At 37.3% G+C, this 18,217-nt stretch overlaps 1 protein-coding gene across 1 annotated transcript; it reads left to right on the plus strand.

Annotated features, from left to right (window-relative positions):
* The first annotated feature begins 10,289 nt into the window (after positions 1 to 10,289).
* On the plus strand, positions 10,290 to 11,190 carry LOC142629244 (uncharacterized). Its single transcript, XM_075803201.1, has 2 exons — positions 10,290 to 10,850; positions 10,969 to 11,190. The coding sequence occupies exons 1-2, from the start codon at positions 10,290 to 10,292 to the stop codon at positions 11,188 to 11,190; spliced, it is 783 nt and encodes a 260-aa protein (XP_075659316.1).
* The last annotated feature ends 7,027 nt before the right edge of the window (positions 11,191 to 18,217 follow it).

Genomic DNA, 18,217 nt, shown 5'->3' on the forward strand with positions numbered 1-18,217 from the left:
ACCGTTAGTGGTGTTACTTACATGGCTAATGGAACAATGATTTGGCATTTTTTTTTTAATGATGTGACATTTTTTTATTAAAATCAAAAAATAAATTTCTCTAAACGCATGTGCAAGTATAAGATTTACTCAGTGAAAAAAAAAAAAAAAAAAAAAGAAGAAGATGAAGAAGAAGGTAGAATATACAAAACCCCCCTTTCAACATTCTCTGTTTGTTTCGTCGTAGCAAAAACCCAAAAGAATCCACTTCTCTCTGCGTGACCTACCTGCTTCTCTTCTTTCAGATTTGTCCTTTTTCACATTTCTCTCTCTCTCTCTCTCTTTCTAAAAAATATAAAGGTTTTTTTTTTTTTGAGTGACTTAAAAATATAAAGGTTGAATTGGTCATATAACAAGTCAACAAAAGTCATCTCATAATAAACAAAGTCATTCCATTCCATTGGTATTCGGAGATGGAAGAGGCGAGCGCAAGGGCAGGGAGTGGAATGACAATGTCTTTATCATCGTCAAAATCAACATCAACAATAATAGCAACAACACCATCCTTCTTGTTTCTCCCTTGGAATCTCCCTCTCTTGTCGGCCATCCTCACTGCTGCTCTTGCCCAGTTCCTCAGAATGTTCACCTCCTGGTCCGTTTGAACAAACACTCTCTCTCTCTAGAGTTTGATGGCTTCCCTTATTAATTACAATTGTATCAGGTTGTGAATTAGATTGCATAAATTTATTTTGTAATTTTTTAATAAAAAATGTCACATCATTAAAAAAATGCCAGTATTATTTTGTTAGCCACATAAGTAACACCACTAATGGTAGTTAGTAAAAGGACTAATACAACTCAGTTTTAAAACTTGAAAGACCAATTGTGCTCGCTTCAAACTTGAAGGACCGATTACGCACATTAGTTAAACTTAAGGGACTATTGTAGTTTTGCCTTCTTTTTTTTTTAGGGAAAACATAGTAATATCCTTTAGTAATTATGTAAAAGAGAAAATAATTACTTGGTAGGTTTTTTTTTTTTTTTTTTTTTTTTGAGAAGGAACCTAATGGATTTTATTATTGTAATTCAACTACATCCAATTGTAAAATCAAAACAAAATATGATGGGACATCTTTCATCTATACTTGAAAATCTAGTATGCATAATGCATTTTTAGCCAGACTATGAGCAATTCTATTGCCGTTTCTCGAATACAACAATCATACAAAATTGTTAGCAAACACTTTCATATCTTCAATCAGTAAACCCGTTGGTGATAAGCTACGCTCCTCTGACTTCAAAGCTTGAATTAGTCCAAGAGAATCACCTTTAAGGGTAGCACTTCGAAATCCCAACTCAAACGCAAAAGACAATGCCTTGAGGGCCGCCAGCGCCTCAATCTCTTCAGTCTTGTATGCTTGAGGGATTTTTGGGGAGCAAGAAGCCAATCTTAGCATGTGATTAAACTCTACTTCCGGGAATTGCTTTGCTTTGTCCTTTGCTTCATCTAGTAAGTGTCCATACTCTGCCAAGACTAATTCTTCGTGCCTTAGACCATCAATAGTGATCTTTGAGTCACCTTCAAGGACAATAGATGAATGACCGAGATCAAAAGCAAACTGTGGTGCTTTCTTTGCTGCTATCACCTCAACTGCGGTGATCAAGAAGGGCAGTTGGAAGCACTCTGCCATCGAGGCCATTACACTGCCTTCCCCATTTCCAACATCCGCAAGGTTGTCTTCTCTAAACACTACCCTGTCAAAATTTACTTTGATTTTCGACCAAGGAGGAGGTTTCCAGATAAGTCGAGAGGTTGGCTGGGCTGATCAGGTTTCCAAGTTCTGAGATTGTTTGTCATGCCTGTGATCTCAACCGTTGAAGGAAGGGAGTGGTTAAAGTCATAACCGTTGATGGAAGGGTTGGCTAGAGTTTTTTCACTTGATAAGGGAGTACATTGAATATTTTGAGAGTTAATACAATTTGCATTGAAGCGAAAATCTCCAGCATTAACTTCCGTGATGGTTGACTCAACTGGCTTGCACGTGCTCCTGGTATTATGATGAGCATTCTGTTTTTGGGCTGAATCAAAATACTCATTGAGAGCATTAGTTGTATTTCGTTTCATAGACGGAAGCTCATTAAACCGGTTGAGGTCAGCATCAATTTCATTTATTTGAATATCAAATAAATTTTCCGTTGGTACCTGAATAGGAAATAAATCCTCCGCCAAATCCGTTACACCCTCATTAATACACGGTTTCCTTGAATTATGGGACTCAACTGGAGGCAGCTGGCTTGGCAAAGAATTCTGATTCGAATGAATGACTACTCGGTAGGTATATGATAATGTTTCTTGTGATCCAATAAATGATCTAGATTTAAATTCTCAACTAATTAAACCAGTTAGTATTTAGTACCCGTTTGTTTCAGCGTTTGAAGCCCAAAAGTTGCGTTTTCAAAAAAGTCAGCCCAAAAATAGTGTTTGGTTAGTATAAAATGCAACTTTTTGAAAAAAGTTGCGTTTTATATTTATGAAGAGAATGCATGTTTGATATTTGGAGCTCTGATGGTCCATTTTGTTAAAAGTTCGTGGGCGTTTAATAGATCCATTGGGGGTGAGTTGGCAATTACCAAATTGCCCTTCAATAAATCAGAAGAGATCAAGCAGCAACCATCCACCCATTGATTTGGTCACAGTAACCCAGCACTGCCCTTTGTGCTCACAGTAACCCATCACCCACACCTCCAAAATCAATGAGAATAGTACAATATTTTCTTATAATATTTAAGGGAAAAGAGAATCATAGAATAGAATCACACAGGAAGAAGAGCAAAAAAAAAAAAATTAAAAAAAGAAAAGAAAGAGCTCTGCGGAATGAAACTGGAATGTTCTGGAGGAAGATCAAGCGTAGTAGAATCACGCAGCAAAGATCAAGCACAGTAGAACTTGCAGACGAAGTGGTAAGAGAAAAAAAAAAAAAAAAAAGCTCTGCCGAATGAAGGTTTTGGAGGAAGTGGTAGGGAAAAGGGGAAAGAAGGACAAAAAATAGAAAAGAGAAGGATACGTGTGTGGAGGGGAAAAAAAGAGGAAAAAAACAAAAGAGAATGGTACGTGTGTGGAGGAGAAAAAAAGAGAGAAAGAAAAAGGAAAAAAAAATAAGGAAATGCTATCACAATATTTTCCCAATAAATTTTAAGTGGTAAGTTATTATTAGCTAATATTGGTGAGAAAAAAATAATTTTTTTAGAAAGAGAAAAAAATAATTTTAATAGTACATTCAAATTAAAATCAGTATCAATTTTTATCACAATATTTTCACAATACTTTCAGAATAAATCTTAAGTGATAAGTTATTATTAGCTAATATTGATGAGAAAAAAATAATTTTTTTAGAAAGAGAAAAAAATAATGTTAATAGTACGTTCAAATTAAAATCAATATCAATTTTCATCACAATATTTCACAATACTTTCACAATAAATTTTAACGGGTAGGTTATTATTAGCTAATATTGGTGAGAAAAAAAATAATTTTAATAGTACATTCAAATTAAAATCAGTATCAATTTTTATCACAATTTTTTATAATACTTTCACAATAAATCTTAAGTGATAGGTTATTATTAGCTAATATTGGTTAGAAAAAATAATTTTTTTAAAAAGAGAAAAAAATAATTGTAATAGTACATTCAAATTAAAATCAGTATCAATTATCACAATGTTTTCACAATAAATCTTAAGTGGTAGGTTATTATTAGCTAATATTGATGAGAAAAAAATAATTTTTTTAGAATGAGAAAAATTGATTTAAGTATATGAAGTAGTTGATTTAAGTATGAAATAAACTCCCTTATATATACATTGTCCTTTTGGTAATTTATCCCTCAAACTGCAACTTTTATAAGTACTAGCCAAACACTCAGCTTTTTCAAAAAACACTTTTTGACAGTTTTTACCAAACACTCAGCTTTTTGAAAAAACACTTTTTCATTATGCACTTTTTGAAAACTCCACTTTTATATTTAGCACTTTTTCAAAAAACCCAACCAAACTCACCCTTAGTATCTTACTCTGATAATAAGTAATCACTATCATAAAACGGACACTATAAATAAGTAAATAAATAAAATATATACTTATATATTAATCACTTTGGTTTTACATGGGTTTAATATAAATAAATAAAAACTATTAGTATACAATTTTCCAGTACTCATTAATAGAAGAGAAATGCAGATGCTATGTTCACAATATTTTTACAATAAATTCTAAGTGACAGATTATTATTGTTGGGGTAAAAAAGTAATCTCAGTGGTAGATTCAAATTTAAACCAATAACAACTAACGACCTATGATTTATTGTAAAAATGTTGTGAAAATGTTGTGGATATAACACTTCTCTTAATAGAATACACTTTTAGTAACTATATTACATTTCATTTCTAGAAAAATATACAAGAATATTATAGCAGAGTCCCAGAGTGTTAATAGGTAATTCTTTGGTATATAAAGTGATTGTGAAGAGCTCAAATTGCAATTTGATTAGTTTGTTCAAGGTATAAGTATAAATATGACTAGCATTTTCCTCAAGTCATTACAAATAGTACCTCAACCGTTCCCTATCACAAAATTGAGTTGAATTGGATGACTCATAATATTACTTCACTTTCCAAACAGTCACATGTACAAACCATAACAATAATGTTCCCATCTGAAAGTCATTGTATAGACACGAGTCCCTTTAGTTGAATTGAGGGGACAATCAACTAGCAAGTTTTGGGCATAATTATTCTACCAATTTCATCTCTCTTCCTTTTTCATAGGTTTACTGACTAAACCATTTAAGCCTTCTTGGCCGACCCTAAGTTGGTTAGGCCGAATTGAGGTCTCTCTTTTTAAGTGAGGAGTGAGCAAGATACAAGGATTCGTTACTATTTAGCTCTATTCAAAGTCCTCGTGGTCTCGTCTCTTCTTTGAAATTTCACGGGCTTACTATGATTGGTATTTTTTGTTCATTTTATTTAAAGTGTTTATTCGGTAAAAGTGTAATTGTATTTTTTTTTTTTAATGAAGTTTGAAAAAGGTGTATTTCAGGCTTATTAAAATAAAATAACCCAACTTTTTAGCATTTTTTTTTTCAATTTTTAGCTTTTCTCAACACGAGAAAAATGCCTCCAACCCAAACGAATAATTTTCCTCCAAAAGTGATCCATTTTCAATGAACAAGTAAAATACGGTCGTCATTGCTCACGACTTTTCTAATTAGCACTGTCATGTCACTTAGTATATAATGTTCATGTCATCTATAGACAATAACGTATATATGAAAACTGAAATGATAAATGCAATTTTTTCTTCCTTTATAAATGTTCAAGCTTGCAGTGCTTTTTTTTTTTTTTTTTTAAGCCCAAAACGATAGTGCAATGCTTTTAGATATACACCACTGTAAGTTTTTTAAAAAAACTTTCTCTCCTTGTATGCGTGTTAAAAAATACTTAGTATTCTAAAAATAAATAAATAAATAAATAAAAGCTAGTAGTGCACATCAAGGGTCTCAATCTTTCACTATTAAATTTATTTTCCATCATTCTGGCGAATAATTTGGGGCTAAAGCAGAAAAAAGGGTTACATTTTCTTTCTTCTTTTCTTTCCTACTGTCATTTTCCGGAGAAAATTGGCAAATACCCATTTCACAAACTTTTTGGCATTTTGCCCCCTTTTCCAAACTAATTAGGAAATGCCTCTATTTTGAAACTCGATTTCAATAAAATCGAGTTTCAATACAAAAACTCGATTGGCTTAAAATCGAGTTATGCCAAATGAAACTTTGAAAAAAAAAATTGCATGGAACTCGAGCTCTATGAGCTCGAGTTCCATACCTATAGTGGCATTTTTTTAGTGCTATAGTGGCGTTTTAAATGGGACTCGAGCTCCATAAACTCGAGTTCCATGCAAGTTTTTTTTTATAAGTTTGATCGCCCCATATCAGGTTCAGTGAGCCCTATAGTGGCATTTTAATACAAGTTTTTTTTTTATAAGTTTGATCACCCCATACCATGTTCAGGGAGCCCTATAGTGGCGTTTTAAAGCCCTATAGTGGCGTTTTCATGCAAGTTTTTTTTTTTTATAAGTTTGATCACCCCATACCAAGTTCAAGGAGCCCTATAGTGGCGTTTTAAAGCCCTATAGTGGCGTTTTCATGCAATTTTTTTTATAAGTTTGATCGCCCCAGGGCAGGTTCAATGAGCCCTATAGTGGTGTTTTAAATGGAACTCAAGCTCCATAAACTCGAGTTCCGTGCAATTTTTATTTTTTTTATTTTTTTTAGTTTTCTCGCCCCATACTCGATTTTATACAAATCGAGTTATTCACAAAACTCAATTTTGACATTATTGAGTTTCAAAACAAGGGCATTTCACTAATTAGTTTAGGAAATGGACAAAATGCAGAAAAGTTTGTGTGAAATGGGCATTGGCCAATTTTCTTCGTCAGTTTCCTAATTACTTGTTGCCCAAGGAGTTCAAGCACTGTCTTTGGGCGTGTAGTGCACATCAAGGGTTTCATTCTTTCACTAATAAATTTATTTTCCATCATTCTCACAAATGATTTGGGGCTAAAGCAGAAAAAAGGGTTACATTTTCTTTCTTCTTTTCTTTCCAGCTGTCATTTTCCTACTTACTTGTTGCCCAAGGAGCTCAAGCACTATCTTTGGGCATTTGGATTTTCATATAGAATATACAAAAAAAAAATCACAATATTTTTCACAACAATTAAATTGACAATTTTTTACTAATCCTTATCTAATTAAACATTGAAATCACTCTTTTACCTATCACATTTAAGTACAGTATTAAAAAACTGAACCAAACTCACCCTAGGCTGTCTACCTATTTCAGCATCCAGGGTCAAAGTGGTGTCCACCATGCCCACGTTCTCTCTATTTGATTTCTAGGAAAGTTCAAAATCTCACTACCCTAAGAAATGCTTCGAGGCTTCAAGCTACTCTCAAAGACAAACAAGTACTATAGCAGTATGACTAGGGGTGTCTAAAGCATAAAGGTATGCATCATACATATAGGAATAGAAATCATCTTTCCTATTAGTGACTCACTTTACGCTCTATCAATTTTAGTATGTCTCTTGTCTGATTCCTCCTCCCCAATTTTCTTAGCTCATACTCTTTAAAACTTAAATAATTTTACATGGAAATTAAAAAGAATATATAACAAATTACAATTAGTGAAAGCATTAAGTAAAACACTAAAAGTAAAGGAAATGATGGTTATTTAATAGGAGAATTACACTTTACTACCCTAAACTACACCCCTAATTATACTTTACACTATAAATTTTTTTAATGCACGTTTTGCATCTAACTATGATCCTTATTACACTTCGGACCCCGACATCAAGTTTGCCATTAACTTGGATGGAAAAATATGGCACCTATGAAAAAACCTAATTGGCCCTCTTCCATCTAAGTTAACAACAAACTTAACATCGGGGTGCAAAGTGTAACAATAGTCATAGTTCAAGTTGCAAAACACACCAACATTAAGTACAAATTGCAATTTGATTAGTTTGTTTAAGGTATTGGTACAAATATGACTAGCATTTTTCTCAAGTCATTACAATAGTACCACAGTCATTCCCTATCACAAAATTGAGTTGAATTGGATGAGACTCATAATATTACTTCACTGTCCAGACCGTCACATGTACGAACCATAACAATAATGTTCCCATGAAAGTCATTGTATAGACACGAGTCCCTTTAGTTGAATTGAGGGGACAATCAACTAGCAAGTTTTGGGCATAATTATTTTACCAATTTCATCTCTCTTCCTTTTTCATAGGTTTACTGACTTAACCATTCAAGCTTTCTTGGCCGACCCTAAGTAGGTTAAGCCGAATTGAGGTCTCTCTTTTTAAGTGAGGAGTGATCAAGATACAAGGATTCATCACTATTTAGCTCTATTCAAAGTCCTTGTAGTGGTTTCGTCTCTTCTTTGAAATTTCACGGGCTTATTATGATTGGTATTTTTTGTTCGTTTTATTTAAAGTATTTATTCGGTAAAAGTGTAATTGTATTTTTTTTTTCTTTGAATGAATTTTAAAAAAGTTGTATTGCAGGCTTATTAAAATAAAATGACCCAACATTTTAGCTTTTCTCAATTTTCTAATTAGCATTGTCACTTAGTAAGAGATTCAAATCCTCTAGATTTCCTAGGGTACTCTACCGGTAGATTTCTTTAAATCTAATGAACCAGAAATTTATGGTCATCATTATACGAAGGTCATCATTCACCCAAAGAAGATATTACGCATTTATTACGATCATTGATGACAAAACGTAACTGACGGACCAACGATCACAGAATGAGTTGTGGCCTCCAGACAAAGATTCTGTAACGCACTAGCTGTTAAGCATAAATGCAGCACATCATTGCCCATTAATGAGGCATACAACTATAAAGAGAAGATAACAAAAACCTAACGTATGCCCAATTACACAAAAATACTCTACGAAGTCACTCTCTAGTCATTTTCTCTCTAGAATCTTTCTCCCTTACTGACTTAAGCAGAAGGAGGCGGTTTGGCTGACGCCACACTGGTGTGTTACTCTTCCACCTAGTTCATTTTGCAGGTTTCTCATCTACAGAGACGACCCCATCCACAACATCGTCCATCCGCTACTACGAGGAGCTCAATTGTTGATTTTTTGCATCATCAGTTTGGCTCCGTCTGTGGGAATCACTAATCATTCAAGCCATCTCTCCCCGTGACAAAAGAGTTCCTCAAAGTGCGAGATGGAAGCAAAAACTGAACCTCAACTAGATGCTATGCAACAACAACAAATCCAAGCCCTCTTGGTAAATGTGGAAGAGCTGACTCGCCAGAATGAAGAACTACGAAAGACAATGGAGTCTTAAAACGCAAAACGTCGGCAAACAGGTGAAAATCAAAATGAAGAAGAATCAAATATTCAAGCCAATAAGCGAGACAGAACTTCAGGAGAAGATTCCACTAGGGTGGAGAATGAGCTCCGCAACATGAGGGAGGAAGTGGACAAACTAAAAAGTGCTATGAAGGACAAAGGCAGAGAGAATCTGGATGGGATGATTCGAAGGACGGACTCACCCTTCACTACTAAAGTATTGAACCATCCCCTCCTACCAAAATTTCGTTTCCCATAGTTGGAGTCATATGACGGTTCCAAAGATCCCTTGGATCACATTGAATTATTCAAGACACTGAAGCTATTGCAGATGACCCCAGACGAAGTGATGTGTAGAGCATTCCCAACAACACTAAAGGGAGCAGCTAGAGTATGGTTCAGGAAGATACCCCTAGGAACCATTGCAGACTTTGAACAACTCAGCAAGGGTTTTGTTCGTCATTTCATTGGGGGGCAAAGGCACAAAAAGCAACTAGCCATCTTCTCAACATTCAACAAGCAAAAAGAGAATCACTAAGGCAATATGTCACTTGATTCAATAAGGAGCTGTTACAAGTAGACGAAGCTGAAGATTAAGTCATCCTAACAACCTTCCAAGCAGGATTGCTACCAAGAGATTTCTTCTTCTCAATTACTAAAAGTCCACCAAAATTAGTAGCAGAGTTGCTCCGTAAAGCCCAGAATTACATGAATGCAAAGGATGCAGTGCTTACAAAGGAGATGAAGGCGAAAAGAAAGAGAGACGAAGGAACAAACAGCAATCGGGATAAGAAGAAGGAGACACGAAGTGGTGGACAAACCATAGGGAAAAAGAAGGAGCTTCTAGATAGGAAACCCAAGTTTACCAACTTCACTCCTCTAATAATGCCAATTGAGCAAGTCCTTATGTGGATAGGAGACGATCCTTACCTGCAATGGCCGAAGCTAATTAGCACTCTAGTAGAAAGAAGAGACAAGAGCAAGTACTGTAGATTCCACCAAGACCATGGGCATCGTACTGAGAAGAGTAGGCACTTGAAAGACCAAGTGGAAACTTTAACCCAACAAGGGAAGTTGCAGAAATACGTCAGAAAGACGGAGCCATACAGGTACCAACGAAAGGACAACCAGGACAGAACTCCAGAGATAGGGGACACCAAACGCCCTACAAGAGAAATAAAGACGATCTCGGAAGGAATAACGGTAGGCGGAATGTTGAAATCCCTAAAAAAGGCACAGGAAAAGGGAGATAAACAACGTCCATTTACAGCTCCCTCCAATGAAGATGCCAAGGAATGACGAACCTGATATTGTCTTCTCAGAGAGAGACGGTCATGGCATCAGGCAACCCCATGACGATCCACTTGTAATCATGCTCAGAGTAGAAGAGTTCAACATCCACCGAGTGCTCATGGATAACGGAAGCTCAGCAAATATCATCTACTTGCCCGCATTTCAGAAAATGAAGCTAGATAATAAGAAGATCACGCCTTTCACCTCACCTCTAGTAAGCTTCACGGGGGATATGATCGTCCCTAGAAGCATCGTCACTCTAACTGTGATTCTAGGAACTTATCCGGCACAGGTTACTAAGAAAATTGATTTCCTTATATTTGATTGTCCTTCAACATACAACATCATCTTGGGAAGACCTGCACTCAAAAGACTAAGAGCAGTGACGTCAACATATTACTTGAAAGTGAAGTTTCCAACAGCCCATGGGGTAGGAGAAATCAAAGGAGACCAAGTTTTGGCAAGAGAGTGCAATCAAGCTACCTTAGCATTTGGAGAGAATCAAACATGGGTGATCAATGAACCAGAGCCCATTCCTGAACCATCAAAAACACCACAAGAAGTGGAGATCGTCCTAGGAGGCCCGACGAAGATATTGAAGATCGGAACGGCATTTCTAGCCACTAAGAAAGAGAAAATGGTCTCCTTCTTAAGGGCAAACCAAGATGTTTTCACTTGGGAACATGAAGATGCCTGGGATTGATAGGAAGATCATATAACATCATCTTAACATCAACTCGAAATACAAACTTGTACAGCAGAAGCGGAGAGTGTTTGCACCAGAACGCAAAAAAGCTGTAACTGAAGAAGTAGAGAAATTACTAGAAGCTAATTTCATTAGGGAAGTCTTCTATCTAGATTGGCTTGCAAACGTGGTTATGGTAAAGAAGAGCAATGGCAAGTGGAGGATGTGCGTCAACTTCACAGACTTGAATAAGGCTTGCCCAAAGGATAGCTTCCCCTTGCCAATGATTGATTAACTGGTAGACTCCACTCTAGACACAATCTCTTGAGTTTTATGGACACATTTTTAGTTAACAACCAGATTCTCATGGACGAAGACGATCAAGAGAAGACCACATTCATCACCAGTCAAGAGCTGTACTACTACAAAGTTATGCCCTTTAGACTGAAGAACGCAGGAGCCACCTACCAAAGGTTGGTGAACCGCATGTTCTCTCATCAAATTGGAAGGAATGTGGAGGTGTATGTAGACGACATGCTAGTAAAAAGCAAGGATGAAGCCAACCACTTGGACAATCTTAAAAAAACCTTCAGCACACTACGTAAGTACAATATGAAAATAAATCCTACAAAGTGTGTTTTTGCTGCTTCAAGAAAATTCTTGGGATTCATGGTGTCCCAACGAGGTATAGAGGCAAATCTAGACAAAGTAAAAGCAATAATCAAGGTCAAATCACCAAAGACAATGAAGGAGGTACAGAGCCTGACAGGAAAGGTTGCAGCCCTAAACAGATTCGTCTCTAGGGCAACGAACAAGTACATGCCATTCTTCAAGGTATTGAAAAAATATTTTTGGTGGACTGACGAACGCGAGGAAGCCATTGCCAAGTTAAAGGAGTACCTGACAAAGCCATCTTTGCTTAGCCCCTTGGTGATGGGAGAGAAGTTGTACATCTACTTGGCAGTATCCAATACTGCGGTAAGTTCAGCACTGATCAGAGAAGAAGGAAATGTGCAGAAGCCCGTCTATTACACCAGTCAGGAATTTTAAGGTGTAGAGGCGAGTTACCCAAGGATGGAAAAAATAGCTTTCACATTGTTGGTTGCCTCTAGAAAGCTCCATCCTTATTTCCAAGCACACCCCATCGTCGTCATGACAGATCAGCTCATAAGAAAGACGATGAACAAGATGGACGTAGCAGGATGACTCATCCAATGGGCAATTGAGTTAGGCCAATTTGACATTGAATGTCGACCTCGAGCAGCAATCAAAGCCCAGGTGCTGGCAGGCTTCATTGCAGAGTTCATTTACCCCTATAAGGAAGAAGAACCTCCTATGGTAACATGGATGGTCCAAAACGAATAGGTCTGCAATGAAGAAGGTAGGAGGAGCCAGAGTAGTACTCATATCTCTAGAAAAAGAAACATTGAAGTATGCTGTCAGATTACAGTTCCTAGCAATGAATAACGAGGCAGAATATGAAGCATTGTTAACAGGGCTAAGCCTAGCAAAAGCTTCAAGAGCAATAAATCTTATCGTCCAAGCTGATTCTCAGCTAATAATTGGACAAGTGAAGGGAAATTACGAAGCCAAAGAAGAACGGACGCAAAAGTACTTGAAGATTTTCCAATGACTCTCGCAGCACTTTGATAGCCTAAACTTCATGCAAATCCCAAGAACCAAAAATGTGGAAGCTAATTTCCTAACAAGACTGGCCTCGTTAGACGACTACAATGCAACCTCTGAACTATGTGTAGAGATAAGGGGGCAGCCAAACACAGAAGGTGGGTAAGTTCTAAAAATAAAAGAATAAGATGAGTGGATGACTCCTATCATCCGTTATTTGAAAGAAGGATGGCTCCCTGAAGATAAGATGGAAGCAAGGAAGATACAGATCAGAGCAGCTCGCTTCGTCATTATTGACGAAGTGCTTTACAAACGAGGATATTCACTCCCATATCTAAGATGTGTCAATTCTAAAGAAGCAGATTATGTGCTCCACGAGATACATGAGGGAATAAGTGGTAATATGCTGGGGCAAGATCCTTAGTAGGAAAGGCACTCAGGGAGGATATTACTGGCCAACCCAATAGAAAGACACATACAACATTGTCAGAGCATGCGACAGGTGTTAATGTTTCGCAAATGTCCAGACGAGACCAGGAGAGACAATGATACCCATATCCTCACCATGGCCCTTCGCCCAATGGGGAATTGATATCATTGGTCCCTTCCCTCTAGGGAAGAAGCAACTTAGGTTCCTAATCGTAGCTATTGACTATTTCACAAAATGGGTAGAAGTAGAGCCAGTGACAACGATAACAAAGGCTAAAGTCACAAGCTTTATGTGGAAAAATATCATCTGCAGGTTTGGAGTCCCACATGTCATAATATCAGATAATGGAAAGCAATTTGACAACCTCAAGTTTCAAAAATTTTGCCAAGACTTAAGAGTCAAGAATCACTACTCTTCTCCAAGATACCCTTAGGCCAACGGCCAGACAAAAGTGACGAACAAAAGCTTGCTCAAAATTTTCAAAACAAGGCTTGAAGGGGCAAAGGGGGCAAGGCCTAAAGAACTACAAACTGTCCTTTGGGCATATAGGACGACCACAAGAGTTCCTAGAGGAGAAACGCCATTCAAACTAACATTTGGCACTAAGGCCGTCATACTAGTGGAAGTAGAACTAACAAGCTTCCGAGTCAAAACATATGAAGACTAGAAGAATCAGCAGGAGCTTAACAGCAATTTGGACCTAATTGATGAAGTCAGAGAAGAAGCTGTGAAGCGAATGGCCAAACACAAAGAAGCAATGGCCAGATACTACAACAGAAAGGTCGGGGTAAGAAGGTTCCACATAGGAGATTTCGTCCTTAGGAAGGTGTCATAGGCAACAAAGGACCCATCTCAAGGAAAACTGGGACCAACCTAGTAAAGCCCCTACGAAGTAATCCGTCATTCCAGAGGAGGTTCCTACTACCTGAAGTCTTTAGACGGCCAAGAATTGCCTCCACCATTGAATATAGAACACTTGAAGAAATACTACTAGTAAGGAACGCTTTACATTTTTCAAGTTACTTAATCTTCATATCAGCATGTATGACAACCATTACTTTCGTCATTCATAAGATCAATAATACATAAAAGCATTATCCATGCATATTTATCAGTGATTATCCATGACTTGTCAATACATATTTAACAATGATTATCCATGAACTATCACTATCAAAACATGTGCAACGCCTAGGAGTCGTCCTTGGGAGACGTCTTAACCTATTCGCACATAGCCAACGGCATCATAGCCATTGAAGTTGTTCATACACAACTACCAAAGTAAACTAAATCAGAGTTGTTTAAACACAACCAACATAATCGTCATTCAAGACAAAAACAAAAATTGGTTAACCTAAAAGATGCTCCAATACCACGACCCTAAGTCACGAGTAGAGCGCAACATCATCATTTAAACATAACTCAATAAAAAATTGTTCAAACACAGCTAAAAATACTAAGTTGCTCAAACATAGCTAACATCGTCATTTAAACATGACTTAGTAAAATGTTGTTCAAACACAGCTAAAAAATACTAAGTTGTTCAAACACAACTAGCATTTTCATTCAAACATGACTCAACCAAAAGCTGTTCAAACACAGCTAAGTTGTTCGAACACAACCAACATTGTCATTCAAACATGACTCAATGAAAAAGTTGTTCAAACATAGCTAAAAATACTAAATTGTTCAAACACAGCGAAAATACTAAGTTGTTCAAACACAACTAGCATTGTCATTCAAACATGACTTAACCAAAAGTTATTCAAACACAGTTAGAAATACTAAGGTCCGTTTGAATAGAATTTATTGCTAAAAACTGAAAACTGAAAACACTGTAGCAAAATAATTTTTAAATGTGTGAATAATGCTGTGGGACCCATTTTTATTAAAAAAAATTGGTTGAAAAGTGAAGTTTGTGGATCCCGTGAACAGTACACGGGACCCACAGATGTGATAAAAAGGCTGAAAAGTCAATAATACACGGTTACTGTTCATGAACAGTAGCATGAACAATACCGTTTGTCCCCCCTGACGCGTGCAGCAACAGTAGAAGAAAAAAAAAATAGGAAACGTGAAAACGCAAACGTAGCCAAATTAATCCGTATCCAAACGGATACTAAGTTTTTCAAACACAATTAACATTGTTATTCAAGCATGACCCAATACAAAACTGGTCAATCACAAATAAAATATACTTAGTTTTTCAAACACAACTAAGATCTTCAGTCAAATATGATTCAATAGAAAATCATTTCACCACAACCAGATGCAAGGAGTTGTTCATGTACAAGCTAAGTATGAAAAAGCTGCTAAAATGCAAGCTAAACATAAGAGTCGTCTCAATGCAACTAACCTCGTCATAAAGAGTTGTCCAAACATAAAAGAGTTACTTACTACAGCTAAAATCAGGAAATCCATAAACCTATCTATCATCGTCAAAGGAATTGTTTAGTTGCCCAAAACAACAAGACCAAAGGAATTGTTTAGATGCCCAAAACAAAGAGCCCAAAAGGGAAATATTGTTTTTTCCTTGCAAGGAAATTAAAAAAAGATTAGAAAAAATAAAAGACTTCCGATCTTCAGGGACAGAGTCTGCAGGGGTTACAACAGTGGCCTTCTTCTCTCCTTCAGCAACATTTGTGGCTTCCTCCGTCACATTCTCCGGTGTAGCCTTAGAAGGACAATCAGACATAAGCTCTTTTTCAACGTCCTCAACAGCCAAGCTAGAGAGGTCCAAGACGAGGTGATGCTTTGCCATCCACTTCACAAGAAGATCAAAGCCCTCCACGTAGTACTTGCATAATTCATTGGAGTACTTGTCAGAGTCCTTTAAATCATGTACCGCCATGGCCCCAACATTTTGTTGCTTCAGCTCCAGGTCACCAATCTACTTGTTTTTCAGCTTGCAGAAGTCCTTCTCCACTTGTAGGCTTTTCTCCAGGGTTGCCACATGCTCCTTGTCATTCTTAGCTCCAGCAAAAAGGATGGCAACCTTATTCTTAAATGTCTCGTTCTCAGCGGATAAAGAATTAATCAGAGGCTCGGACATAGCCACCTTCTTTTCCAAGTCCAAGAACTTCCTAAAAACGAACAAAGACTCCCCCAAAGCCTGTAAAGAACCTCCCTTAGCAGAAATAAAGCAAAGGAAAAGAAGAAGTAAAGATGGCCTACAACGCTTACCTATACAAGCTTCTGAATGTGAGACAACATCACCTCGCTGGATGACTTCGCCATCAGAGGACTCAAATCGTCCACATAAAGTGCCTCATGGGCCTTCAAAGTCGTTGCATCAGCATCGCCCTAAAAAGTACGAAGGAAAGATTTACCACCTGATTTCTTCTTCTTCCTAATCTCCTCTCCACCAGAGGTAATCATCTCCAATGATGAAGTGGGAGAGGTAGGACGCTTGGCAGGAGGAGGCATTTTCGTGGGATCTTTCTTAACAACATCACCAGCTTTCTTCTTGGATAAAAGGCCACTGACAGTTTCGCCCTTGGCCTTCTTCTCTTGAACTTCGGCTAACTTCTACTTGCTAAACCTAGTCGTCGTTCCTAAAAGGTTTAAAAAAATATGAGAATAAGACAAAAGGAAAATGAGCACTTACTCTTTTTCACAACTTCCAAGTCTTTCCGAACCTTAGTAGACGGCTCCGGGCCCAAAAAATGAAGAAATAAAGACTGAGGAAAGACGAGCTCGTCAAAATCCTTGACAGTCTCCAAATATTCCCTTAATTTTTTCACACACAGCTGGTACCTCTTCTTCAAATGAGGACACTGGGCAACTGCAAAACTAGAATACGAGTAAGTTACCTATCACCGTCACTCCAAGAAAAAGGAAAAAATAGCTGAAAAGACGAGGAAGATGCACCAGACACGGGAACTCCCCAACTACGAAAAAACTTGGGGGCTTCATCCAAGTCCTCACCAGGGACAAACTCCCAACCATTTCCAGAGATAAAAAAGAAATTTGGCTTCTAGTTTCGGAGAGACGAGGGGTAATTAAGGATTAACCTAGAAGCCCTATCCCACGACTTAAACTCATAATAGCCGGGGTCCTTAGACTTCGTCAGATGATAAAAATGGAGGAATTTGTCCCTCTTAATGACATCACCCTCATTGGCAGACATCCATACCACCATGCAAGAAACAAGGATTCGCCAAGAGTTAGGCACCAACTGCGCTGGAGCAAGATGCAAATAGGAAAAAAGTTCCCTAACAAAGGGATGAACAAGGAAATGAAGGCCACTAGTAAAATCGGCATCATAGAAACGAACCTCATCAGCATACGAGTGACAAGTTCTTTCTTCGTCACTTGGGATCATAATTTTTACAGAATCAGGGAACTGAAATCTATCCCTGATCCGCTTCTCATCCTTTTCGAAGAGAGAATACGAGATGTTCCAGGCCTTCAAGGGGGTAGAAACAAAAGTGGCCTCCGAGACCACACGATCATCAGACAAGGATAACCTCGTCTCCAAGTCACTTGACCTTACCTCGGACATCCTCAATAACTTAGCTACCTCAGCAGAATGGGAAACTAAAGGTGATGAGAATGCAAATTGTCATTATTTTATACTTATTTGGTGCCTGAATGTACTCAATATTCTTATATTTTGATTCAGGACGCAAATGGAGGCATTAAGTGCAAAACATAGCTAATTGGGCGATTTTGGACAGTTTCGACATTCCTTCGTAATTTAGGCATAACTCTCTTATCCGAGCTCCGATTGAGATGATTAAATATGTTATGGAACGACAAGAAAAAGCTCTAGAATTTTCATGTTTTGAGTTTTGAGAGATACGGGACGCATCAAGGTCGAAATTGGGCTTGAAGTTGCTGCACCTGCACTACTGATGTTCTAGAACATTCCTTAGCCTGCAATTCTAATACACGGATCTAATGCAGTTTATTTTCAGAAGCTTCCAGATCTGATGCATGAAAATTCCAACTGAAAAAACACCACTTTCCTAGTTCTATTAGGACTTTGTTTTATTTTTAATATTTTTCCTTAATTAGTCAGATTTGGATATTATTATTTAGAATATTTTTAGGAGATTTTGTAGGCTTGGGAAAGGGCGAATTAACGTGTAAAAGAGGGGAGGAGAAATCAGACTTTACACACGCTTCTCTCTCCCTTCTTCTCTAATTTTCTCCTTTGAGTTTTCATCATGGCGCTGCGTGGCTAAACTTTTATAATTGGTTAAAGGAAACGGAAGTCTCGGAATCAATAAAACTATGAGATCTAATTTGTTTTTACTGTTCA

Source organism: Castanea sativa, chromosome 3, assembly GCF_040712315.1.
Source record: "Castanea sativa cultivar Marrone di Chiusa Pesio chromosome 3, ASM4071231v1".
NCBI classification, from domain to species: Eukaryota; Viridiplantae; Streptophyta; class Magnoliopsida; order Fagales; family Fagaceae; genus Castanea; species Castanea sativa.